Raw genomic sequence first — 26,431 nt, forward strand, 5'->3', positions numbered from 1 at the left:
TCAAGTTAGGAGTTGGGCAGTTTTTAAGGCTAGCTTGTTACATATTATTTTTCATCTTATAATTGCTAGAAAATTCTGGTAAAACAGTAGCAAACTGACAGTACCAGACTTGAGTTTGCCATTGATGTGTATTGTTTCTGTATCCTTAGGGAAATGAAGCCTTTCAGGGAGACTTTCAAGAGGAAGAGCTAATAAATTGCTCTGAAGTTAATACAAGTTTCTCTGGGAAAAAGAGCAGGGCCTGGAAAGCCTGTGATAGAGAGCAGCTGTTTTCAGATACTTGCATTAAATCTCAGACTTTCCTGCCAGCTACTGCGGTGCAGAAGATTAGCAGACATGTCCATAGCACTCAAGCAAGTCTTTAATAAAGATAAGACTTTCCGCCCAAAACGCAAGTTTGAACCTGGAACCCAGAGGTTTGAACTTCACAAGCGTGCCCAAGCATCTCTCAACTCAGGTGTGGACTTGAAAGCAGCTGTGCAGTTGCCCAGTGGAGAAGACCAGAATGACTGGGTGGCTGTTCATGTTGTTGACTTCTTCAATAGGATCAACCTCATTTATGGAACTATCTGCGAGTTCTGCACGGAGAGGACCTGCCCAGTGATGTCTGGAGGCCCGAAGTATGAGTACCGGTGGCAAGATGACTTGAAGTACAAGAAGCCCACAGCATTGCCAGCACCCCAATATATGAATCTTCTCATGGACTGGATTGAGATGCAAATCAACAATGAGGATATATTTCCCACAAGTGTAGGTAAGTGTAAGGAAGAAGTCCTAAATCATAAACTGCCTTTCATTCTTGTACTAAGCATGTTCTCTTGCCACATATTTCGGGACATAAAAGCTGTTGAACAGCAGGTGAAAAGGAGGAGGGATCAGAAATACTATGCAGTTAACTGTTAACTGCAGTTAAATGTTAACTGTCGTTTCTAGGTATGGTAGTGTTTGTTAGCCTTAAATGTTTGTCCCTGATGAGCCTCTCAGGTTAATCACTGAGAATGATCAGCATTGCATTAATACCTTCCTGAAAACTAGTCAAATTTGTATGACTTTGCACTTTGTCCAGCTACTTAGACAGATACAGAATGGATGGAAAGCAAAACTAGTCAAACTGCTCTCATAGTGTGTACATTTATGTATGAGACAGTGGAGAATCAAGAATGCAGTGAACTTAGCCCTCCCAGCCTCTCTTGATTTCTCATCCCAAACTCACAAGTTCTGAAGTGAATTATTCTCCAAAGTATTGTTTTCAGTGCTACATATAATTAATAAGCATTACTATTATTTAAGCAGACAGCCTAGATGAGAGAAATGTTAACAGCTTCACAAATTTCCTTTTATAATATTCTCTCTGAAGAGTGGCACAAGTAGGTTGAAGCATCCTTGCTGAAAGTGGAAGAGTGCATTGTGTAGTGTAGACAGCATAAATATTTAGCTGTGGCTGCATGCAACAACAAAAAAAAGATATGCTTTAGAAATATATTTGCATGATTTTTAGCAGTTTTAATTAATGGGTCCTGATTTACTGCTTTCAAATGGAAAAGCTGGGAGCTTTCTGTAAGAAATGTAAGTTATATATTAGTTGGCCCAGATGAGTAACAAACAGGAAGAATGCCATATGTTTGGATACATTCCATCCAATATTTTGGAGTTTATAGACAGCTAGGGCCTGTGACTATTTGGTGGATCATGCATCAAGAGTCTGTGTCTATCAGTGTTTCCAGACCTTTGAAATACCTTACACTTGGACTTTATGGCTATTTATCTGGGCAAACCTGTGGTTTGTTTCATAGTTTCTACCACTTTTCTGTTCTACTTTAATAGGTAGTAAGGATGCATTAATTACATTTTTAATCTGGACTTTGACCGCACAGCAAGAAGGATGATATCAGAAGAAGCAGTGTAGCAGCCTGAACTGCTACGAGTAAAATCCAGGGTAAAGAAACAGAAAGGGCCTTTGCATGGTATCCACAGATGTTTAATTCCGCTGCGTGGTGAGATGTTCAGAGCTCCCCAGCACACACGTCTATCAGCTCTCTCTGCCCCGTCCAGAGGGGTGGGGCGGGGGGGGTCAACCTGGTCTCTGGGCAGTACAAAGATAAGGGCCAATCAGGGAATAGGGAGGGAGTGGCTCAGGGACATAGGAACAGCCATAGAAGAGGGAAAGGAGTGAATGGGGTCTAACAGCTTTTGGAGGGAAGCTTCTTGTGTCTCCCTAAACCAGGGAAATGCCCCCCAGGGTCTCTATAAAGCAGTATCATATATATTGCGTAGTAAAAATGGGTTTGATTTCTCAAGCATTGGTTGCTTTTTGTTTCTTCAGGGTAAATGACTTTTGGAGTTGGAGATTGATTGAAGGTGCAAAGAAGTAGGTGATTTTGCTTCCACTGGTATTTCTGCAGGCTTTTGTTATACCAAGTTTCTGCCTTAGAGTATTCCAATATTGTTCTGGTTTTGTGTGGTTTGCAGATGTAAAAAGTGTTGTCTGTCAGCAGATATGGGGAGCAGGTAGCACAACTGGTGTGCTGATGGGTTTTACTGAACCAACTAATAATCTCTAGCCCACAGGCATTCAGCCCTAGATGCTCCACCATTATATTTGTAATAAGACACTTCTGAAGGAACTTTTGTACTGATGGTTTACCTATTGTAAGCTAAGAATGACATCAGTAAACACTCTCAGTCTACTGCCAGCAGCTTCTGCTGTTGTCAATTAAATCAAACATGAGGCAACTGACGAAGGGGAAAAACATCTGGTCTCTAAAATGGGGCTGGACTCTGATACAAGTCAAAACAGGAAAGCCCAATGTTCATAAAAATCTTTGTCTCACTCTGAATTGATCCAAAGGAAAGGGACATGTCTGCTTGTATTGGACTGTGCTGTATTCATATAACAGATTTAGATGATTGGACAGTCCCGTAAAGAGACTCTTAGATACCTTTAGAGTATTATTAGAGCAGCACTTGTACCCCAATTTCTGTCTTGCCTCCTCTTCAGCCTTTGTTGCAGATACCATGCTGCCCCCCCTGCATACTTCTCATTATCTTTTTGATTTACCACTTTTAATATGAAACTCTTCATAAAATTGTTTGGGAGGCTTTAGACTTTTCACTTCAGGGACAGATATATGCTGTGTTGAATTTGGTTTTCCGGGTATCTCTTATGTGAGCAAGTCACTACTTAGGGACTCAAAACATTCAAAGGGAAGTTTGGATCTGTTCCTGGGGTAAATTGCCTTTAAAAAGAATCTTTTGGATTGATTTTCGTATCAATCCCAAATTTGGATATGATAATACCTGTCAACCTATCTGAGTACTGCTTATAAAGCTGTTGAATGAAATGCAGTCACTGAGCATGTGTATTGTTACCTGTTCTGCATTTCACAAGTGATCAGAGAGGGAACCTTTGTTGCTGTGTTAGGTAATGTTTATTCTTACCTGTTCTGCAGCAGCCTTTTGGTTAGCCTATGCACCATAGGCATAGTACTAATTAAAATCTCTATTTTCATTCATATAATGTTGATGAATATGACAATTGTTCACTCTTCACAGCAGCTGAAATAAATCTTGAAAGATGATATACTCAGAAAACAAAACAGGTTTATGTATGACCTTACTAATAGAACAGCAGTTTTAAAGTGTTGAGTAGCTGTAACTTAGAGATTGCTTCATTGCTTTGAATCTTTCTAGTCTAAAGATTATTGTTCTGGAAAAAAAAAATGTGTCCAGTGGATGGTATTTGGGCTGATGTTTTCATTAGCAAATAAGTTTAATGAGGAGATCCAGAGTTGGATTAGTAAGAGCTGTTCACAGAAACCCTGAACACACTTTTCTCAGCTTAATCCTACTAAACTTTTCATCTTTCATTTAGCATGTCTCATGCAAACTGTCTAAAGAGGGATTTCAAGAACTGTGGTTAAGTGCAGCTTTCACTGAGGAGCTAGTTTCAAGGAAAATCATTTCAGAGTAGGGATAGTGATAGCCAGGTTTGGTGGGATCTTCATTTTGTGGTTAAAAAAAACCAAAAAACCAAAAAACCAAAACAAAAACAAAAACAAAAACAAAAAAAAAAAAAACAAAAAAAAAAAAAAAAAAAAAAAAAGAAAAAAAACCCCACAAAAAACCACAAATGCAATTGAGTTATAAATTGTTATAAATGTTATATTTAACCTTGTCAGTGTTTATACTGGCACAATAGCCTCTGGTCTCTTACCAGTCATCCTGGGGTCTGGTATTTCCTTTCTGCTTTCCCCTGTCCTTCTGGTTTATTAATTTTCTGGTAAAGAACCTCATCCCTCAACCACTCTCCCACTTACAGGGAACTAGTTGTTTGGAAAAAGAAGAACTGTCAAGAATTGTGTGCAAGTGATAAAAGCAGGTGCTGAATATCAAGACTACTTCTTTGTATAGCAAAACTTAAAGGACTGTTTTTGTAAAATGGCCTCACCATCTGTGGAGGATTGTATGCATGAATATGTTCTTGTAATTATTACCAATTTCTTTATCTATTTAAGTGGATTTAAGGCATCTAAGAGGCTGACAGCTCTGGAAACAAGCTCTGTAGGTAACCACATAGAGATCTGTCTCAGTCCTCAATGGGTGAGAATGCAGTAATAGAACAGGGGAGAGTCTGTGTGCCTGCTCAGCCAGTACAGTGAAGCTATACATCCCCAGCATGATTTTTTGTAGTGTGTTTGTGGTTTATTTAGCTTTAGAGTAAATTCTTTGGTAAGTACTAGTTGCTCTTTAGGGCACCTACTAGTCTCACTGTTTAACACTTTTCAAGGAACATGTTTCTCAGCTTTTGTTAAACAGTCTGAAGAAATAATTTGGAGTGGAAAGCAGTAGATCCTAGGAAAAGTTGCAGTTTTTGTTGAACTGTGTCAGCTTTCACCATATGAGTTTTGGCAACCTCAAAAAATGAGCTAAGAAATAATTCTTAGAAAGAATTGTCACAGAAGAATTCTATTCTGTGCACCCTTTAAATCCTGATTTCCAAACCTGATAAATTAATTTGCTTTAGGTTCTTTCCTGTACTCATTGTAGCCTTAAAATGAGAGTAATTATGTCTTGTTGGGATTCCATTCACTTGTCAGTGAATGGAATGCTGAGGTTTTTTCTGTTGTAAGAGTCACTGGGAAAGATACACAGAAATTTTAGGCCACAGGGCATTATGTAACTTATTCTAATCTGAACACCAGCATAACACAGGCCAAAGAACATCACTACATGATTTCTTCATCAGGTCCACAGGTTGAAATGAGAAGATGTTCAAACAACAGAAAATGTTGCTGAAATTAACAGAAAATTGACTTCTTTCTGGCTTGACATAATGATTTTTTTTTCCCAATTAAGAAAATAAAGTAGTTGGGAGGAAATAAAGATTATGCCATCTCCATCCTTCAGTGTTTTCAAAACTAGGCAGAATAACACCCCAAGCAACCTGATCTGATGAGATGCTGACTTCCCAAAATCAGTGTTAGCCATAAATATTCTGTGATTCTTTATTCCAATTTCAGCACTGCCAGGCTGCCTAAGGAACTAAAAGAGCTAAATTTATTAAAATCTGATTAAGCAGTTTAAGAAACCACAGTTTGACATTTAAAGGAAGTACAAAATCACTTTTAAGCTATGAGAGTTCTTGTATAGGAGGATTTTAAAAGTTATTAATGTAATCAAGTAGCCTAGTTATGGCTGATCAAAAAAAATACTTCAAACATATTTAAAGCCTAGAACTTCAGTTGAAAAATTAATGTATTTTTGTCAATACTTCAGCTGATCCATGTTTGACTAGTAAATTTTGGTAGCTAGCAGCTTCAGGTTTTGCATAGAGCATGTGTGAGATGCTGCTTTCAGAGAAAGGAGCCCAGTATATCACAACAATGCACCTACAAAAGCAGATCAAGATTCTGGAGGGCCCTTGTAGACATGATTCAAAATTTTCTATGGTTTCCTACTAAGATAGTGGTATTGTAGAATTTTCTACAGTTGTTATTGTAGAATTTTCTACAGTTTTCTTTTCTTACAGTTATGTCTGTCTTACAGTTATGTCTGTCTGTCTCTGTTCCAAAGCATGAGGAAGTGTTATAGTGTGGGCAAAGGGGTACTTCCTGGCATTTCCTGCACACACTTTTTGTTCATTTTTTTGCAGCTGTTGCAATTGCACTATCTAGGAACTGCCATTGTTTCACGCACACCCACCCCGAAATAAAAAGTATACAATCTCTATAGCTGGTGTGTTTCCTTTTTTTTAAGACAAAGCTTTGCCAAAGACCGAAGGGAGGGGTCAGATTGCTGGCTGTTAACTGGTAATTCAGTCATCCAGTGCTGGATGCATATAGCTGTAATCTACCACCTGAAGACCAGTGTAAAATCCAAACAATACTTTCTGCTTGATCTTTGCACCTGTCACACTATTGATGAATTTGATCTGTAGAAGGGTTTTATTTTGTAAGGTTTATCTGCTTGCCCCTGTTGCTGCCCTTTCTTGGTTACTCCTTCAACATGCATGTGCCTACCAAGAGCTTTGAATTATTCTTTATGTCAATGAAATAAAGAAAATGCTGCAAAACACAGACTGTTCTATGGCTACAGCTTTTTTCCAGTTATTAAACGTTATGAATTATGTGCTTATACATATGTTACAGCAGCAGCACAACTATGCTCTTAGAGAGTTTGGTGTCTTGAAATACATGTGCTTGGGAAATATCAGGTAGATATTTTACTACTAGATTACATACTTGAGCTTCCTCCTCCTTACACCTTTTTCCTGCCCCTGTGGTTCAGGATCTAACAGGTGATTCAAAGTAACCTTAGCTGGCATATGAACCAGCTCGCAAACCTAGCATGCTTCAAGAGTATCATCACAAAAGATTGATGAAAATTGCATTAAGTCCATCTGGATGGTGAGTGATGCAGTTTAGCAGTTAGCTATCTGGTCTTCTTAGCATTGCATTACTTTCTTGCTGACTGATTATATCTTGGAGGAATTTGATTCCCTATTTGTCTCTGATATCTAAAATGCCTTGATTAGTTTAGGTATTCTACTTAGACAATAATAGAGACTGAAGCTTAGGAGTAGTCTAGACTAGTAGTCTAGTCCTGAAGCCATATCACTGACATACCTTCCTCAGTGTACCCCCTTGGTCTGTTGCTATGTGTAGCATTTGAGGTACATAAAGGTCCAGTGCCAGCTCAGACATATGAATTAACCCATTCTGCAATCTAGTTTTGATGGTAGAAGAAAATATGCGCAGTAGAAAGTAAGTGTAAATCTATTAGTGTATTCTCTGCTTTTCCATGAGAAGGATTTGGCACTGCTAGTATGAAGGAAGGCTGTCTCACCTGAAGAATGTGTACTGGGAGTCTGATGCCTTGTGTGACATGTTTTCAGTATTATGGTAGTCATTAAGGGCTAAAAAGCACTTTTGCTAGCAGACTAAGAAGCAGGTCTCAGTGGCTTTCTTCCTCCATTCTCCATTTCTCAAACTTGAGGGAAATAAAAGGAAATCAACTTAAGTGGTGGTATGAATGGTGGTGGAGGAAAAATTTGAGAGGAGAGGAATGTGTTCACTGGCTCTGCAAAGGTTTCAGGATTTCTGCTCAGTCTGATGCTGTTTTTGGAGGAAGAAAAAAGTACAGAACATCCGCAAGAAGTGGTGTCCCATGTAGGAAGTGGGGTGGTCTGTCCAATATCTGCCATATCCCTTGTTTTTGAGGAATTCAGCTTTCCAGCACATTGTCAGTACTTATGTTGTGGGACACTACTTATATTAGCCTCTCAAAGAATCAGCAATGCCACGACAACAACTCCTACCCTAACTGAATTTGTGACCTCTTCTCTTTAGCCACCTTCACAGCACATCTGATGTCTACAATGCTTAAGTAGGCATGCTGGGGTTGAGCTTGTGCCCAACTCAAAAAGTGTAGGAAATGTGATACCTTGAACATGCTTTACCTTGGAAAGTGGGTTTTTGTGAACTGAGCACTCTGCATTCTGCAGTGATGTGAGAATTCCTTCCTGTGATGAACAAGAAGAATAGCTTCTTACGTGAAACCTTATAAGAAAGACTTTGTGCCACAGGCTACAAGGCAGAATGTGTGTAGGAGAAGAATTTACATATCATAATGATTTTGCTGGTTCATTGTTTGGAACATAAACAAAATAAGATTCACAGGAATAAATTTTTTTACTGACTAACTTTTGCTTATCTTTTTTTGCCAAATCGAATTGTCCTTAGCAAAGAGACCCAAGGTTTGCTGTATATGTTCCACAAGACTGTGACAGAGTAATTCAGCCATTCATTAAAATAGAGCAGATTTAAGTTTATGTGCTACATTCAGGAAAAGCTGAATTACTTTTGAAAGCAGGTTCAAGTCATTGGTTTACTATGGGAAAAGAGCTTGTTTGTGCCTTCATCTTAGCTGCCAAACTATTGGCACCACACAGGATTCACAGCTGGTGCTGTGTACACAAATACTAGTGACATTGCTGTAAAACACATTTCTTCATTTAATGTTCCAGTAATGAGTTTAAAGTAATGAGTTTTTTCCCTGTTTAAATGGAAAATTTTTATCCTGTCAAAAATAGAAATTTTTTTCCTGTCAAAAATAGAGTTTAAGCATAGAATTGTTCATATTAGCACGCAGTACTGTAATACTCCCAAGATATGTTTTCTACAACATCCTAGCTAATGGAAACTTCAAAAAGTAAATAGCAGAAGAGTTTTTGAAATATACATAGATCTACACTGAGTGGTAGACAATAAAGTAACTGAAAACACTAAAACAACTCAACAAAAATGGATACTCACCAGCTTATGCTCCTGCTTTGATAGGCCAAATGGTTCTAGCACGGCAAACAGTTATGTGCCAGAAAACCTAAACAGAAAACCTAAACAAAACTTAGAAGCTCTGGTAGCTTATTCCTTCTGCCTTTATGGGTCTATCCAAGAAAGCATAAAATGCCCTCTTGCACCTTTTCAGTGTCCTGGAAAAATCAAAGCAGAAGCCTTGAATTTTCAAAGCAGCAATGCAAACACTTCTATAAATATGACCAATATAAGACATGTCTGTAGGTTGTGAGTGTTAATTGGTGGTGAGTCCTTGATAATTGTCATTGTGTTTTCTCAGTACACCAGTGCAGGCCTTTCTATGTGACTTGCTTACTTGCTCCTTAAACAATGATCCTGTGGCTGTTCATGGGAGGTGTACAACTTTACAGGATCATGGTTTTTAAGCCCTGTAGAATTTAATCTACAGTCTCCAATCTGCCCATAAGTGCAGAGCTATTACCCCCATAGAAATCTACTTTCTATTTGACTGGAATTGCACAGATATACCACAGAATCTGGAATTTAATCATTCTCTTTCATTCTCTTCTTAATGCTGTAACTGACTGTAAGTTGAGCAGTTTTGACTGAAACCCATCAACCAACACATTCCATAAACTGCTTGCAGTGAAACAGGGAACAAAATGTGCATCCTTCATATGCCTTTTGCTGTTCAAAGCCAAAAGATGTTGGCCAATCTTGTATCTGTGGCAGGGCCTAGTGCTTGATCTACAAACAGATCTGATGAGTAAAAGAAATAATGTAAATAGTTGCCTTCTCTGTTACCTTCTGCAAGCCATATTGATAGGTCTGCATAAGCTGTATTGAGGCAATAAACTTTACTTCTCCTACACTGATGTTCAATGTAGGTTCTGTGTGCCTAACCAGTGACCGAGAGATGCCAGGCAACTGTTACTACCCGGTAACTCATATTAATGACAGGCTTCCCAGAGAAAGGCTCTGCAGCCTGACAGTCATTCTTGGGCTGAGTTGTAAGCTCTGTGTCACAGGGATAAACAACCTTTACAGCACAAATTCTTCAGTTACAGTGCCACAAAACTTACATGTCCATATTATGGACTGTGGAAATAGAAAATAATTTTCAATGCCTGACACTGTTTATATGAAACTGCAAGTCATTGCACAATTCTTCATTACACATTTAATCTGAAAGAATTGTTTCCAAGTAGAGAAAAGCCACAAAGGCCAAGGCCTAAAATGTTCCCTTTTCCCTGAAGACTCACCCAAGATGCTGTCCAGCAGATGATTTTCCACAGTAGTTGCTTACTCCATGTGCAAATGAACATAGGCATTTCCTCAGATCTCTGTAGTGTTTCGTTTCATGTGTCTCCCTTTCCAGAAGTTTGCTTCACTTAGAAAATCCTCTGAGTCATGCTTAGAAGCCTTGTAATAGGGGGTATATGTGATACCTGTTCAGTGACTGTTTTGAGCAGAAAATAACACTTGCAGGAAACTCAAAGATTAGGAAAGACCTGACAAATCCTGAGAGCATCTCAGAAACAGTATGGAGTGAAACCGGCTTTACTGACAGTGCTGACACGGGATTTTTTATTTCCATCTCACAGTGAATCATGTCTAGGAATTTCAGAAAGGCAATGTTTCATATGCTTGAAAATATACAGTGGAAACTTGTATTTCCTTCTCATAATGTGAATCAGTGGTACTTTGACTCATTTAGAAACAAAAAGATGGTTGCTAAGTAATCAGCAGGAATCAGAGAAAATTGAGAAGGGAATAATCAAAGTAAATTGAAAGTTGGAGGGGAAAAGGGAGGACAGGGAACAGCATATTTTGATAGACTAACCTCTCATCTGGATAGGGAAAGAAGTACCTTTTCCTTTAAAAAGATGATGTTCAGGTGAACTGATGCAGCGTGGGTTTTTGCTCTCCCCGGCTGCACGCGGATCTTGGGAGCCCGGCTGTGGCGTAGCTTCCACGTGCTGCTGGGGTTTGCTGCCGCGGGTTCCTGGACACGGCTCCGTGTCTCGGGCGCATGGGCTGGCCAGCCTCTGTTACTGTGCGCTAGGGACTCGGCAAAGAGGTAAGGAATTTGTCCATTTACTCCGTGCTTGGCAGGAACGGTTTATTGGTCACACATGGCGCGGGTCGATGGAAAGACGCGACCACTCCCGGCACTCGCATGGGAGAAAATGGCGCCTAACTGCCGGCGGGATAGGGTTTTATGGAGGGGCGGGGCGAGAGGATTCACGGCCTGCTGCCCAATAGGGGCGGCTGCCGCGGCAGTGACGCCAGCAACAGCGACCAACCAGAGAACCCCGCAGGGGCGGGCACCGAGCCTCGGGCTGAGCGGGATCCTGTGGCTCGGGGTGGCCAGCACGGGGTTTCCCGGGGCCGGACGGCAGGGTGGTTACAGGAGCGGCAGAGGGGTAAGATCCGGCAGCAGGCAGCGTGGGGGCAGAAACCGCGGCGGGGGGAACAACACGGGGGAAACGCGGGATTACAGAACTTGACTTATTTTAACATAAATTAAAAACCCTAACCTAAACCCAAACTCTGAGCCTCGAGATACACAGGTACTGACTTGCCTCCAACTGGATTTCAAGCCACTGGTAGTAACTCTTTGGGCCCAGCAGCTCAGCCCACTTTCAATCCATGCCATTGTCCACTTTTCTAACCCTCACTTTGCCAGCTTGTCTGTGATCACAGAGATAGGGTGACTTCACTGGAGTCAAGTTAAAGAGCATCAGCTTTTCTCCTCATTTTATCTGCCTAGCTAGTGACCTCATTGTAAAAGCTATCAGGTTGGACAAGTGTGTTTTCCCCTCATAAATACATGCTGCCTGCTCTCAATAAACTTCTTGTTCTTCATGTCTTTGAAAATGTGTTTCAGGAAGATTTTCTCCCAATAGCTCCCAGAAACTGAGGTGAGGCTCTGTCCTGGAGTTTCCCACATTTCCAAGTCAGCCTTCTTGAAGATAGAAGTGATCTTTGCTTTCTCCTTGTTTCTAGGAACATGAGATCACCATGACCTTTCAAAGGTAATCAAGAATGGCCTTGTAGTAACAGTTCCCTCAGCACTTTCAGGTGCATCCCTTCCGGCCCCATGGATTTATGGATGTCAGATATGTTTAACCTTCCCCTAAGTCAGTTCTCCTCCACTGAGGGTAATTATTCTTTTTTCCATACTTTTCCTTTGTTCTTAGATGCCTTGGGTTTCTAAAGGCCAATCTAATTAGTAAAGACTGAGCCTAGGAAGGCTTTGACTTTTCTGTGTCATTTGTCTCCAGTTCCCATGCTCCATTCAGCTGCAGACCTATATTTTCCTTTGTTTTTTTTTTTTTTTTTACAATTTGTTTACTTGTAAAATCCTTTATTGTTGCTGTTCACATACCTTCCAAGATTTCAGCTCCTGTTAGGAGCGATATGCTCGTTGCACATCCATGCAGGTCTCCTGGGAGATCATCCTGCTTTATTTCATACTTGTCTGGACAGACCTTTCTTGAGCTCCTGGAGGTGATCCTTTCATATCAGTCAGCCCTTCTGGAACCTTCTTCTCCACAGGATTTTATCCCATGGCATTCTTCCAGGCAGACCCCCGAAGAGATGGAAATGGCTTTTTGTGTAATCCAAGGCTGTGGTCTTGATTTCTGTCTTCTTATCTCCTTTTAGGATCTTCCCTCCACCACTTTATAGTCACTGCAGCCAAGGCAGCCTCTAACTTTTCCCTGCCTTTAACTGTTTCCCAACAGTTCTTTCATCTTCTTTAAGTATTAGACTTGGCTGAGTACCTTTCCTTCTTGGCTCCTCCATTATGTGTTCCAGGAGGTTGCAATGCACTCAAGAAGAATCCTAGATTACTTGAGTCCTGCTGGACTGTCCTTCCAGGAGATCTTAACAGTGTTAAGGCTCCCCTTGAGAACCAGAGGCAGTGAAAACTTCTGCTTATTTGCTGAAGGCATTACCTACATTTTCCTGAGCAGACAAGCCATAGCACATTCATAACATAACAGTGCCCATGTTGGTCTGCCCACTAATCTTGATGCAGAAGTTCTTCACTGACTCCTGTCCTGCCCCAAGGCAGAGCTGTTTGCATTTCAAATGCTCCCATTTATTCCCCACATGAAGCAGGTTATTCCCCACATCACCATACCTGCCTCTCCTTCCTTAAAAGCCTTCATCCCTTCATTGCAGTCCTCTAACTGCAATCCTTCCATCAATGTTTATAATATTGTCACTTAGAACAAGTGTTACATTTTCTGATGTGCATGTAGTAAAATGTGGTTACGTTTTAAATGGCATTTTTTGGTATAACCCCAGATGGCAAACTAGCTTGAATCTGACCTGCCAAAATGTCCTCTGCTGTATCTGGTGGATGTCAACCCCCTTCTTCCAAAACCCCTTGAGGCCGCGTAGCTGTCAGTTGCTGGGAGACACAGGCAGGTGGCTCGGGGAGGAGTAACAGAAGGTGTGGCAAGCAAAATCCATTTCCGTAAAACCTCTCAGAGTGTAGCTACTTATACACACTTTCTTGTTCAGAAAATACATTTGGATGATATGTCTTGTACGCAAAGAGAAAAAGATAGGATGGAAATACAGATTATTAATCAAATCCCAGATAAATTTTAAATTTCTTAAAACTGAAAATTGCCTTCATTGTAGAATGCCTGACTACAAAAACCAGAATACTGAAGATCAGGCTTACTAGTTTTAGATTATTTTTGCTTTTCTTTTTCTTCATAATATTTTCTTCTAGAATAGAACAAATAATATCTTTCTCTTGTTTATATTTTTTCTTTTCTTAGCTGCTATATGTTCCCAGCATTCTCCTCTATAATGTATATATTCGTCTGGTCTAGATTTATTCAGCCAGATAACTTCCACCACCAATTCTGTTACCCATGAGTAAAGTTTTGACTAACAGTCTATTTGTCAGAATATGATTCCAAAAAGACAAGTAGGGGAACTTCCAATACTCTTTATGGAGCGAAATGAACAGTGCTTTCTTTTTTAAACTTCCTATTGTTAATTCCTGTTGACTGTGATAGACAACGACATGAGTACAAGGCCTCTCAGCTGCAGACCCCAGCGACTAATTCAACCAGCCAGCCTCTGCAAGCCTTGGCAGATGGTTTCTTCTTAGTACTGCATCTTTAATGGCTCATTTCCCCTTGTTAACCAGGGACAAGCTGTAAAATTACCTAATGGTACTTAAAGATACCTATTAAACTTATCATCTGCATAACAAAGTTGCACTGCTTTTTTTCTAATATGGTTATTCCAAGAGAGTTAGCCACAAAGCTTCCAATTTATATTTCACTTGATTTTTAACATCATCTGCATTTTGAATTGGGTTTTTCTTTTTATTTTTTTCTTAAGAAGAAGCATGGAACTCTCATAATATTTACTTTTAATGTTGGTGGTCTCAAAGGAAAAGGAAAAGCTTGGAGTAGCTTTTAAATCTTCAGAAATTATTAATGATTTGATCATGTGACTGTGTGAATGGCAAAAACACTTATCTTTGGATAAGCCTTACAGTGGATGCCGGGAATGTATAACAGGCAGCACATGATTCAGGGCAATGGACAATCTCAATCTGAGGCCATACACAGCATTAACTTCTAGGAGTACGGTGAAACTTTACTCCCTGAAGGAATAAAGTAAAGGGCAGTAGGAAAGTTTTAAGAGTTTTCTGTGATCTTGAAAGTGGGAGATGTTTATGAAAGTCTTATACACTGAAGGCACCAGATTATTCTTGATGATGCAATACACCTGACCACTAAGTTGAAATAGCAGAAAATGGCTCAACTGCCAAATGAATTACTGCCAAAGAAAGTCAAGCAGGCCAAGATGTTATGAATAGGTGTGCTAAAAGAATAAAGAGCAACACCCCAGAGAATGCTGAAATAGATTGTACTCCAGCTTCAGTGGCCACTAAATTGGTTGTCCAAGAAAAATCTAAGAATTCATGAGGTGCTACTGCAGGGAATGGAACAATTAACTTTCTTGCTGTTGCCTTACTTCAGAATTGAATTATGGATGCCAACTTAGGGAAGGACTCAGTTTGTATTAACCCTGTAATTAATCCATAAAAGAGAAAAATGTACTCCAGTGAAATCAGAGTGCCTCCCTTTTTCAGCTGAATTTGATGATAGAGCGAATTAACTTATTTTTAGCTAGTTATGTCTTAAAATAACCCTTTTATTTGTTCTCTTCCAAAACTTTTGATCCAATTGTGCATTTGATGTTTATTGAATTATTTTTCTTCAAAATTTTACTTAGCCCTAAATGTATCTTGCAAAAGTGGTTGGTGCAGGTCAAGTTATGGCATCTTTTGAAATTGTTTCTGTAACTGTCCTTTGCTAATGACATTAATATATTCTTATTCTGCTTAGATTTTATTTTTCTTTGAAGGAGGTAGGATACTTTTGCTTATTGATTTTCCAGACTTATTTTCAAGTGGCCAAGCTTTCTTTGATTTTCAGGTACCGGATGAGCCCTGTGGCATCTGAAGAGTCAGATCTGATCTATTAATGACATACAGGAATAATCTGTGTAAATTATAGTAGCTCCTTTTGCACAGACAATAGTAGGTTTTGAGTGCCTTGTAAATCCAAGCATCTTTGGCCTATACCTTAACAGTAAACATAAGTCTTAAGGGGCATATGCAATCAAAATATTCAAATTCTCTTTATATGGTTTGTGTTCCTGGTTTGGAATTATGCTGGACCCAAAACCTGTCAGTCAATGACAACTTTTCTGCAGCCTTCCCTGTATTCCTTTGTTTGAATCTGTGTGTGTCTCTGTGTGTGTGTATGTGTCTGGCTGCTGATATGACCTGAAATTTCTTGGCAAGTAATGTCACCTGTGAGTGTAAAGTCCTGTGTACTCTGGTTCCTTTTCCAGAATTATTTGAAATGGCTTTCCTATTATGAATCATGTCCTGATATGCACTGAGAATATTGTTGTACATGTACAAGCTTCATAAGTCAGCACTGTCACTTTTTCTCTCTGACTTCCTTGTTTTCACCCGGCTCCTTTTTCCCGGGGCGCTGGCCAGGCGCTTCCGGGAGCAGCCGGAGAGAAGCGACAAGCACCTCTGTGGGTTCGTTTGATACAGACAGAGCTATTTAGAGAGCGCGATCAAGACCGGGATAAAGAGACTCAAGAGACTGCACACTTGTGTGTCGTCCGAAGTAGATTGTATTTGCTCGAACGCTGCACGTACAAGTGACCCCGGTCTGGGGTTGAGTTACAGGTTTTATAGGGGAAAATAAGAGATAAGGTGAAACCAATAGAACAATGCCCAAGTATGAATACATTAGAGGTAAAATCCAATGGGAATAGCTTCAGGGAGAACGGTAAATCTGCATAAAAATACAGAATAGAAACTCCAGCTTTAGGTTTAGGAAACAGAAACTCCCATTTCAAATTCACAAAGCTTTTTGCTCTGTCTGCGTAGCTGTACACTACAACAAGCACAAAGGGTCAGAAAACACCTTGCATTAGAGGACATAAGCCTTGGCAAATGCAGGACAAGTGTGTGTGGTATGAGGAGTTAGAGTTGCCTGACTATTTCTTCTAATGGCCCACTGAAAATTAATTTAGCACAGTAATCATCTTAAGAACAAAATTTTCTTTAGTGATATTAACCTGTCAACTACAGCTGCTTGTTAGTGTCATGCTGAATTTTCTCAGGTGTGGGGCCTGTGTTTTTCAGTTAACTGCTGGGATATCTGTGCAGTGGTTCTTAGTGGATCACCAAGACTGTGCTGCTTGCTACTTCTGACAATGTTTCATTTTGCTGCCTCTTGCAGCCCCTCTGGAGAGGGATCCTTAGAACAGCATGTGTCTTCCAGTGTCCCTGTGAAATTAATGGGCAACCAGAATGTTTGCTACTGAAGACATCAGGAGTTAAAGAAAGTAAAAGCTGTGCTGTGGTACGCTCAGCATGGAAAGCCAAAACCACATCATTGCTCAGAAATTGTCAGTTCTTGGTAAGTATTGTATGAAAAAGTATTAACAAGTAGGGAGGAATACTTGTCCACTGATAACTTGGCCAGGCTCCAGTGTTGTGCAAATGTACATACTTTTTCCTTATGTTCATTTAATGGGTTGATGAAGTCTCTTTTCCTTTCCTAAGCTGTTACACTGCCAAATGGCTGCTATATTTTCTATCCCAGAAGAGGCTGCATTTTGTTCACCTGCACTATGGTTTCTGCTCTCTGAAGTATTCTAATGGTTTTCCAAGCTAGTTTAGGATATATATATATATGTATGTATGTAAATGCCATACAGACTTGCTCAAATGCAACATTTCAACAAACCTAATTTTGTTACTATATTGAAAATGTATCTTCCATGACAGGTGAGTTATACTGACACATAATCATGACTCTGCAGCATTTTATGTCACTGTTCTCTTTGACTTGAAGAGTTACAGAGCTATTCTATTGGGTTTATCAGGCTGATTGTTGTCTGGAGTAAAAGTACCTTTGCTTGGAACAGGCAGCAAGAGTGTTCTGCTCTGTGGCATTGCAGGGTTTCTCTTCTGTTCCTCTGAAGCAGCAGCAGCAGAAGTAATCAGTAAAGGAAAGGAGGTAAGATTGCAGTCAAGCCTCTGTAAATTTGCTCAAAATCCAAGGGATCTGGCTTATGCAGGGCAGGAATTTAAGTCTCTGCACTCTGATTTCCAGGAGAGTTTAATTCAGGTGCTTTGCATATTGTTTCACAGTATTTGCATTATAAGATTGGTCTTGTGGTGAAATTGACAATTAAATAGCAGATTTTAGTGCCTCACCCATTTCTTGAAATAGATCAGCAGAGAGAGCTGTTAGGGATGTTCAAATGCTGCAATGCTTCCAACAATTTTCTGATTTGTAACCTGTTGCCTTTAGAGTTCTCTTCAGGACAGCACATGAATACTTTTGTTGAAGAACTGATAGTAGGCCTGCCTGCTGATTTATGTTACTGAAGAATAACAGTGTTAGGGGTATTCCCATTTAAAAAGAAAGTAGTACACCACTTTGCTAAGAAAGCCATATAATCTCAAGAGTGTTTTCCTTCCTTCTGCACCTTCTGATTTGACAGCAGAAGGGAGGGCAGCATCATGACAATATAGGTACATGGTAGTGTAGATTATCCCTAATATTTTGCAGCTATCTACTTATTTATTTAGGGAACAAAGTCCAGCAAAACTATCACTGTTTTCATTGGCCTTTGAGATAGACACTTTCTTGACTAACACACTGTGAAAAATTTATACATTGGCTTAGCTCAGGATAGATGCTTTTGAAGCAAAGGGCATCTTTTACAAATTTATGTGCTTTGAGGAGGAAGATTGGACCGGTTTGATTCAGCTAACTTCTCAACTTTGTTAGATTCTGGTAACATTGTTTTCTTGATATCTATTATAAAATTGGAAACAGTTCTTACTTTATCAGGTTGTTACATTTTTAAGCTATGTTTGCAATAGATTAGTGTCAATCGTTTTGGCAATGGAAAACACAATCTTTTTTCCCCCCACATGTATTTTTAAAAAAGAATGAATTATGATTGTGGCCTGTAAAAGGATTTTCAAATGTTCATCAAAATTTCTGTGCACAATTGCCAAAGGACTTAACAGCTGCTCTTGAGTAGAGCAAGACTTCAAGCCACACAAATACAGGAGGTAAAATTGGTCATGTATCTGGATCACTGAAGGTTTAGCTAGGCAGTCATTTTCCTTGCATGTTACAGACAGGAGAAGTGTGAGCCAGTTGAGAACTGCGGTAATGTAGCAGACAAAAGGCCCGGTTGTTTTCTTTGGCTCCTCAGCATTGTCTTTCTGTGATCTTATGCATTCTGATTCTTGCCTAGAGAAAATCAGGCAACAAAGACCATATGTATAATGACTTTTCTTCTGTTTCCTTTCTCACTTGTGCAATTGACCTACTCCAGGGACATTGTGATGCATTTGAAGTAAGAAGATTCAAGATGTTTATGTCAAATGAGATAAGCTTTCTGCCTGTGGCATTCATCCCCGACCTTTAGTTACCTGCTTTTATTCCCACCTAAATTAATTTCTTTAACTTTTAATCTCTCTTTCTTAATTCATCTCTTTTTTTTCGTCATGCACAGAACAGTATTTTGATCAGCAGGATTTAAATTAGGACCTTCATCATTACATTGACACATCTGTGTTTTAAATCAGCAAACCATTAGCTTACTGGTAATCACTGTGCAAAATGCTCAGCATATATTTCCATGTGATTGTGACCAGCTTTTTGAGCGGAGAGGAGTTGTAATTTTGCCTTTGGAGAGTGAGTCATGAGAGAAGGCCCATGACACTCTCTGCAGTTATGCAGGTGGAATATGCAAAGAAATAAGACAAAAGATCAATGTCATGATTCACTTTCGTAGCACTGTGCTCTATATCTGTTTGATGATGGATAGATTAGATCTGGATCCTCACTCCAGCACAGGAGCAGATCACCTGACAGCAGGAAATGTAAGGAATGAAGTTGAGAGCCACATAGATCCATGGGTATATGGCTGATTTAAAAAAAAAAAAGGAAAATCCCTCTATTTTCTGATGACTTCAGAAAGGCCTTAAGTCGTCCTTAGAACCTTCAGAAATATATTGGGCCAGTTGAGTTTTATAAGTTGTGGAGAGCCCTGCTTTATGTAGAAGTAGCTTTTCCAGCAAGTCAACAGAAGCAAAAAGATCAAAGGAGTATGGGGATACTGGTGCTCCAGGGAAACCGTGGTTGTTCTACTATGCTGCTGTGGTGCACAAATGGATATGCTGCTTTAAAGGCTTTATATGTCCATGAGCAAGGCCAACAAAGAGAACCTCACCAGCAGCACTTTAAAAAGAAACACAGAATTGTAGTGGGTGACTCTCTGTTAAAGGGCACTGAATTGTTCTTCTGCTGGCCTGATAGACAGTCATGAGGGGTATTCTGCCCTCCAGGAACTGGGTTCCATGGTGTTGCCAAGAGGGTACCCTGACTATAAAGTCTTGGCGAGGCAGGTGAAAAACATCATAAGTCATCCCCATGCCCAAGCCATTATCTGTCCTCCCTGTTAGAGAAATCAGGACAGCCAGAGGCAGACACATTGTGCAGATCAGTGTCTGGGTTTGTGGCCAAAACCATCAAAAAGGTTTTGGCTTCTATAACAGTGGGTTGTGTTTTAATGATTTTTAATCTGTTATGGGGGAATGAGATCCCCCTGGCTAAAATGGGCAAGAGAATCATTGGCAGCACTCTGGCCATTCTGGTGAGATGGGCTTTAAACTGAAGGACTTGGGAGGCAGGGTGCAAGTGGCAACAACTGGGCCATTGCTTCCTCCTGGGGAGCAGGTCATAGCAACCACTGCAGAGACAGATGTACCTTGGCTGCCCCTGGAGTTCAGGATCAAAACACGTAGTGGGTGCTTATGGTTACAGCAAATCCTCTTACACACCTCCCAGGGAATGTAGTTTCTTGATTATATTATTATATATCTATAAGATATATATATATAGATATATAGATATATAGATAGTGCCTGCATACAAATGGATGCAGCATGGGAAATAAATAAGAACTTGTATGTGTTTGCAGGGCCATGATCTCATTGCAATTGCTGAGACATGGTGAGATCACACACATCACTGGAATATTGGCATGGATAGGTATGATGGGAGTCTGCTTTTTAGTAAGGACAATTCAGAGAGGTGAGGTGGTAGAGTTGCTCTTTATGTGAGAGAGTAACTGGAACACATCAAGCTTTACCCAGCTGAGAATTCATGGGTAAGAATTGAGGGACAGGTGCAATTTGAGTGGCACTCCTGTGGGTTTTCACCAGAGGCTACATGATCAGGAGGAGGAAGTTGATGAGGCACAGACTCTGGTTCTCCTGGGGACTTCAACCACCCTGGTATTTGCTGGAGGGGTGTCATGGTTTGACATGGAAGTGAATTTTCTCAGGGAGTTGGTAGTCAAATCAATCAGTGGTTGGGGTTGGATATTGGCATTTGGACTGACCACTGAAGGCATGGACATGCCTCTGAGAACACAGGGGGTTAAAAGCAAGAACTCCCAGGGGAACTCTCTCTTTGGTTCCGGTCTTCAGAGAGTGCAGACACTCCCCTGCCCAGCCACAGGCTGGGTGGGGGAGGGGAAGCCATGTGGCCTGGTAGAGGTAGGCCAGGGACTGAAGGACTGGAACTGAGCCAGCTCCTGTGGACGGAAGGGTGGAGAGAAACGGAGATGCCTTTGTTCCCCCCCGCCACAGAGGGAACGAGACAGAGAGTTTGACAGCACCTTGAATTTGCCAGCAGAGGAGAAGGGGAAGGGGAGGAGGTGCCCAGCCTTGGGAGTTGGAGTTCTGGGCAGAGATTTCAGCTGTCCGGGGAGTCTGAACTTTTAACCCTTTCCTGGGAATGAAGGCTTTTTAAAATATTACTCCTTCTCTATTTGAAGTAGAAGAGAGACAGTCCGGGACCTGAGATGTTAGAAGAAGAAACTTTTAGGTGGGGAGAAGATGATGGAGTAGCTTTTGGCTGGACTTTTCTTGTTAGCCATAGACTGAACCAAATTCTCCTGCAACAGAGACTGCATTTTTAGGGGGATGCAATGGTGAGCTGAGTGACCTGCTTCAGCAACTACCAGCCTAGGAATGGAGAGAACAGAGAATAGCTGAGGAGGGTGTGGTGATGCCCTCTGTGTTCAGGAAGAAGAGGGTGTGGTGATGCCCTCTGTCCTCAGGAAGAAGATGATCTCTGAAGATGACCCTCGGCCCCAGGGGAAAATGGGAGGGGACTGTAGTCCCAAGATGAGAAGCTAACTGTTGTCTCTTTTGGTCCATGGCAAAGCATCCTTAAAGGAGCCCTATGGGCAGTCTGTCCGTGCACGGTGGTGAGAGCACTGTGACATGGAAAGGAGGGTGTCACACTGGCAGATTTTTCTCCGGGCGGTTGCCATGTGTGACATGGAAACACAGAAGGGTGGCAACTGTGTTTGCTGGGGGGTCTAACCTGCAAGAGAGACTCCTCTCTCCCTTGATGGACTGAGTGTTGATTATCTGAAGGGGCGCAACTGGATCAGGAATTCCAGGTGGTGTTTCACTGTGGTTTGTTGGAAGTTGGGTGGAGGGAGGAGGAGTGTTTTGGAGAGTCTTCATCCTAGATTTAGTGTGTGTGTCTTTTATAGTAGTAGTAGTTTAATAAAGTTTTTTTTTCCCTTTGTTATTAAGCTTGGGCCTGCTCTGCCCTGTTCCTAATCGCATCTCACAGCACTTATTTGGGAAGGTATATTTTCATGGGGGTGCTGGCATTGCGTGAGTGTCAAACCATGACAAGGGGCTACACAGCCCAGCACACACAGTCCAGGAAGTTCCTGCAGTTTATTGAAGATAACTTTTTGATGCAAGTGGTGGAGGAGCCAGGGAAGAAAGGTGTGTTGCTGGACCCTGTATTAACAAACAAGGAGGTACCAGTTGAAAACATAAAGGCTGGCAGCAGCCAACCCTAACAATTCTGTGATCTCTCACCAGAGCATTTGGGTGCAGCTTTTCTGCAGGAGTACATCATCCCTTAGTAAAAAAGTGGCATGTGCGGCCCACACTCCTGAGAGCTACAGGAACAGTCATATTCACAATGCTTGTTACCATGCCTATCTAAGCACCGCTGTATTATTTCCCAATTGCTTATGTAATTCTGAGTTAAATTAACTTCTGCTGTGTGACTGAAACATTTAAAAGCTGCTTGCACATTCTTGGGACATATTGGGGAACTCTAGGCTTTCAGACACCAACTTAACCAAAATGATCCTTTTGTTACTTTCTTCCATTATGACAACACTGGGGCTCATCGACATATGAATCAAGGCTGTCATTTCACTCATTTAGAAATACTTCTTTCAGAAAGAATCAGCTAGCTCAAAAATTTCAGTAACATCTTTGTCTTTTAACAACCATAACTGAGCAGTCTAGTTTGCAGGTTTACGGTTTGTCTCTTTACAGTGTCACATTGCAGATAGTAATACAGTCAATCTTTTAACTGGGTTAGAAGGGAAAGGGGATAAGGCCAGGCTCTCTAGAGATGAGCCTGAGGGTGACATACCAGAGTTGCAGCAATGGACAGCCCAGCTGAAGTGCACCTACACCAATGCACGTGAATAACAAACAGCAGAAGCTGGAAACCATTGTGCAGCAGGAAAACTACAATGTTATTTGTCATCACAGAAACATGGTGGGATGACTCCCATGGCTGGAGTGCTACAATAGATGTCTATAAACTCTTCAGAAAGGACGGGCAAAACAGCAGAGGGGTTGGGGTAGCCCTGTACATTAGGGAGTGTTTTGATTGTATTGAGAGTGATGATGATGAAGATGACAAGGTTGAGTGCTCATGAGTGAAGATCAGGGCAAAGATCAGAGTGGGTGGTGGGAGTCTGTTATACCATCCAAACAGGATGAACAGGCTGATGAGGCATTCTGCAAGCACTGGGAGAAGTCTCACAGTCTCCAGACCTAATATTTGTGGGCAACTTCGACTTGTCAAGTGTCTGCTGGAAATACAACACAACAGAGAGAATGCAGTCTAGAAGGTTTCTGAAGTGTGTGGAAGACAACTTCTTTGCACAACTAGTAAATGAGCCTACTAGAGGAGGTGCTCTGCTAGACTGATTGTCTGTGAACAGAGAAGGACTAGTGGGTGATGTGGTGGTCAGTGGCTATCTTGGGCATAGTGACCATGAAATGTTAGTTTTCAATACTGGGTGAAGTAAAGAGGAGCACCAGCAGAACTTTCACCTTAGTCTTCCAGCAGGCAGACTTTGGCACATCTAGGATATTGATTGAGAAGAGTCTTGGGACTGAAGAGAAAGGAGTCCAGGAAGGATGGATGTATTTTAGAAAGAAATTGTTAAATATTCAGAAGCAGGCTGTCCCCACATGTAGAAAAATGAGTTGTTAGGAATAAGACTGACCTGGTTAAATAGACAACTTCAGCTGGAACTTAATGAAAAAAAGAAATCTCTTGTCTCTGGAAGGAGGACAAGGTAACTTCACAGGACTATCAGGATGCAGTGAGGTCATGGACAGAGAAGATTAGAAGGGCCAAGTTCTGGCTCAGCTACAGTTTGATGTGGTCTTCAGTTAAGGACAATGAAAAAATTTTCCATAAATACATTGGCAGCAAAAGGAGGGCTAAGGAAAGTCTCCATCACTTGTTGAATACAGAGGGTAGTGTAGTGACAAAAGATGTGGAAAAAGCTGATGTACTTAATGCCTTTTTTTGTCTCAGTCTTTAATATCAAGATCAGGTGTCCTCAGGATATGCAGCCTCCAGAGTTGCAAGTTAGGGACAGGGAGCTGACTGATGCCCAAATAAGCCAGGAGGAGGTGGTTAGTGACCTGCTATGTCAGGTAAACGCAAGTCAATGGTGCTTGATGGGATCCACCCCATAGTAATGAGGGAGCTGGCAGAAGAACTTGCCAAACCCTCTCAATCATCTACCAGCAGTCGTGGTTAACTGAAAAAGTTCCAGCTGACTGGAGGTGGGGATTGGTCACTCCTGCTATGCCTGCAGTGAGAGGACAAAAGAAAATTGCCTTATACTGAGACAGGAATGATTCAGATCAGTAATTAGAAAAAAAAATTTCACTGCCAGGTGGTCAGGCACTGAAATAGGTTGTCTGAGGTAGGTGGTGGAGTTGCCATCCCTGGAAGTGTTCAAGAGGCACCTGGGTCTGGTGCTGGTGATGTGGTTTAGTGTTTAGGGACTACAGTCATAGTTCTTGGGGGACAGCTGGACTGGATGATTGTCTCTTCCAAATTTGATGATTCTAAGACAAAGACTGCTGTGGCTGTGATGAAGGACAGAGAACAGGCTTCCTAACAAATCAAATTATCTAAATCTAAGTTAGTCCAATCCCAAGAGACATTTGTAATTACTCTGTTCTGTGGCTGATTTATTTATAACTGTAGAGTTGCAATGGGAACAAAACATGAGGCCAAATTCTGACCTCAGAATATAAATCTAGATTAGTTTTGCTCTGATTTTTTTCAATTTTGATGACATTATTTGGAGTTCATTCTATTGTAATTGAGGTCAGAATCTGTCCTCTTTTATCTAATTTTGAGCACAAAGAGCAGCAGGTTCAAAATAGGGCTGCAGGCACCTCAATATGCACGTTTGTACCTTGAGGCTGACCAGATTTTGAGCCTCCTTTGTGTACCAGGGACAGATAGACAGACTGACAGGCTCTCCAAGACTGGGGAGTGTAGGTAGCTCACCAGAAAGTTATCAGTTGCTTTCAGTGATACTAGGAGATGCTTTTTAACTCTTTAGGACACTGTGTCAGTTTGTAAATCAATTTTGCTGGAATGTGAAAGAAATCAGCCACTACCAATTCTGCTGTGCCCAAATGATATATTAGTGATAGCAGCAACATTTCACTGTTTAAGAGTAAATGAATCAGATACAACTCCACAAAATAGGAGAGATTCTGCAACAGCAGATGAAACTGTGCAATTGGTCTGAAACCTTGATTCATGTGAGGAGCAGGGGGAAACACTACAAGTTTATTATGAATCCTAGGCTGTTCTATACCAGCTATTTTTTAAAATGTGTTGTTTACATATTCTCAAATTGACTGTGTAAAGCATCTAAAAAACTGCCAGGTGAAGGTCCTCTCTTGCAGCAGAAACAGTGCTCTGTGGCTTTAGCACTCACTGCGTATAACTGTGAAGTGGGAACATGGCCTGAAGAGAAGTTAAAGCTTGGTTTATTCAGATTGTTTTAGTCAGTTAATACAGAAGTACAAATGTCTTCATTACAGCAACATTCTTCAGTAACAATTATGTGTCAGCCCTTGGAAGATGAAACTAATTTTTCTCCATTTTGGAACATATTTGTTCTGGATTACAAAATACAATGCTTTCAAGAATTCATCTCTTAGTTCAGCAAACCAGCTTGCAGTGAAAAATGCCAGTTATTCTCCTTCCCCCTTTTTTAAGACTGGACATTTTCTTGGGTATATTTTTTAATTTCTTATATGGGTATATTTTATAGAAATGTAAAGCAGGTTGCTGCTATAATCCTTCCTGAATTTAACCATGCTCTGATGGCTGGAATGTGAATGTGATCCCCCACGTTAATGAGCAACTACTTGGGGTTTCTATTATGTTTTTGATAGATTATGTTTATTTTGCCCTTGGAAATAACAACAATTGCTATAATCCAGGTGCTTGGCTAATTGTGTAGAGTTGTGATCTAAACATTACCAAGACATCTGTACTTACTCTCATTTCTGTAATTTAACCATGTCTCAGTTCATGTCTTGAGCATTCAAGCCTTCTCCTCTGTAATCTTCCATAATAGCTTTAGCATTTAAATGAATGGATTTGACAACAAAAAGCAAACATTTCTTAAGAAGATAAAGTAGCTGTGCTTTGATAGATCCAGCTATTTTTCTGATCCTTGGTTTGTACATCAGGAATAAGAGGGCAGCACTGCATGTCTACAAGCTACTTAAAATTTTGAAATATCTAGTGAACACAGTACAAGCCAAAAAATGCAAGACATTTCCTAATGTTATCTGCACCTCAGCAATGACAAATGTAGAAGCAGTTCAGGGATACTTCTGC

General features: G+C 40.8%; 1 protein-coding gene across 1 annotated transcript in view; it reads left to right on the forward strand.

Annotated features, from left to right (window-relative positions):
- Positions 1 to 336: 336 nt before the first annotated feature.
- The window catches only part of MOB3B (MOB kinase activator 3B), a 41,783-nt gene continuing 15,688 nt past the window's right edge, over positions 337 to 26,431 (forward strand). Inside the window, exon 1 of the mRNA XM_053932817.1 lies at positions 337 to 754. Coding sequence (XP_053788792.1) covers positions 337 to 754 — 418 coding nt within the window. The remainder of the gene's footprint in view (positions 755 to 26,431) is intronic.

Source organism: Vidua chalybeata, chromosome Z, assembly GCF_026979565.1.
Source record: "Vidua chalybeata isolate OUT-0048 chromosome Z, bVidCha1 merged haplotype, whole genome shotgun sequence".
NCBI classification, from domain to species: domain Eukaryota; kingdom Metazoa; phylum Chordata; class Aves; order Passeriformes; family Viduidae; genus Vidua; species Vidua chalybeata.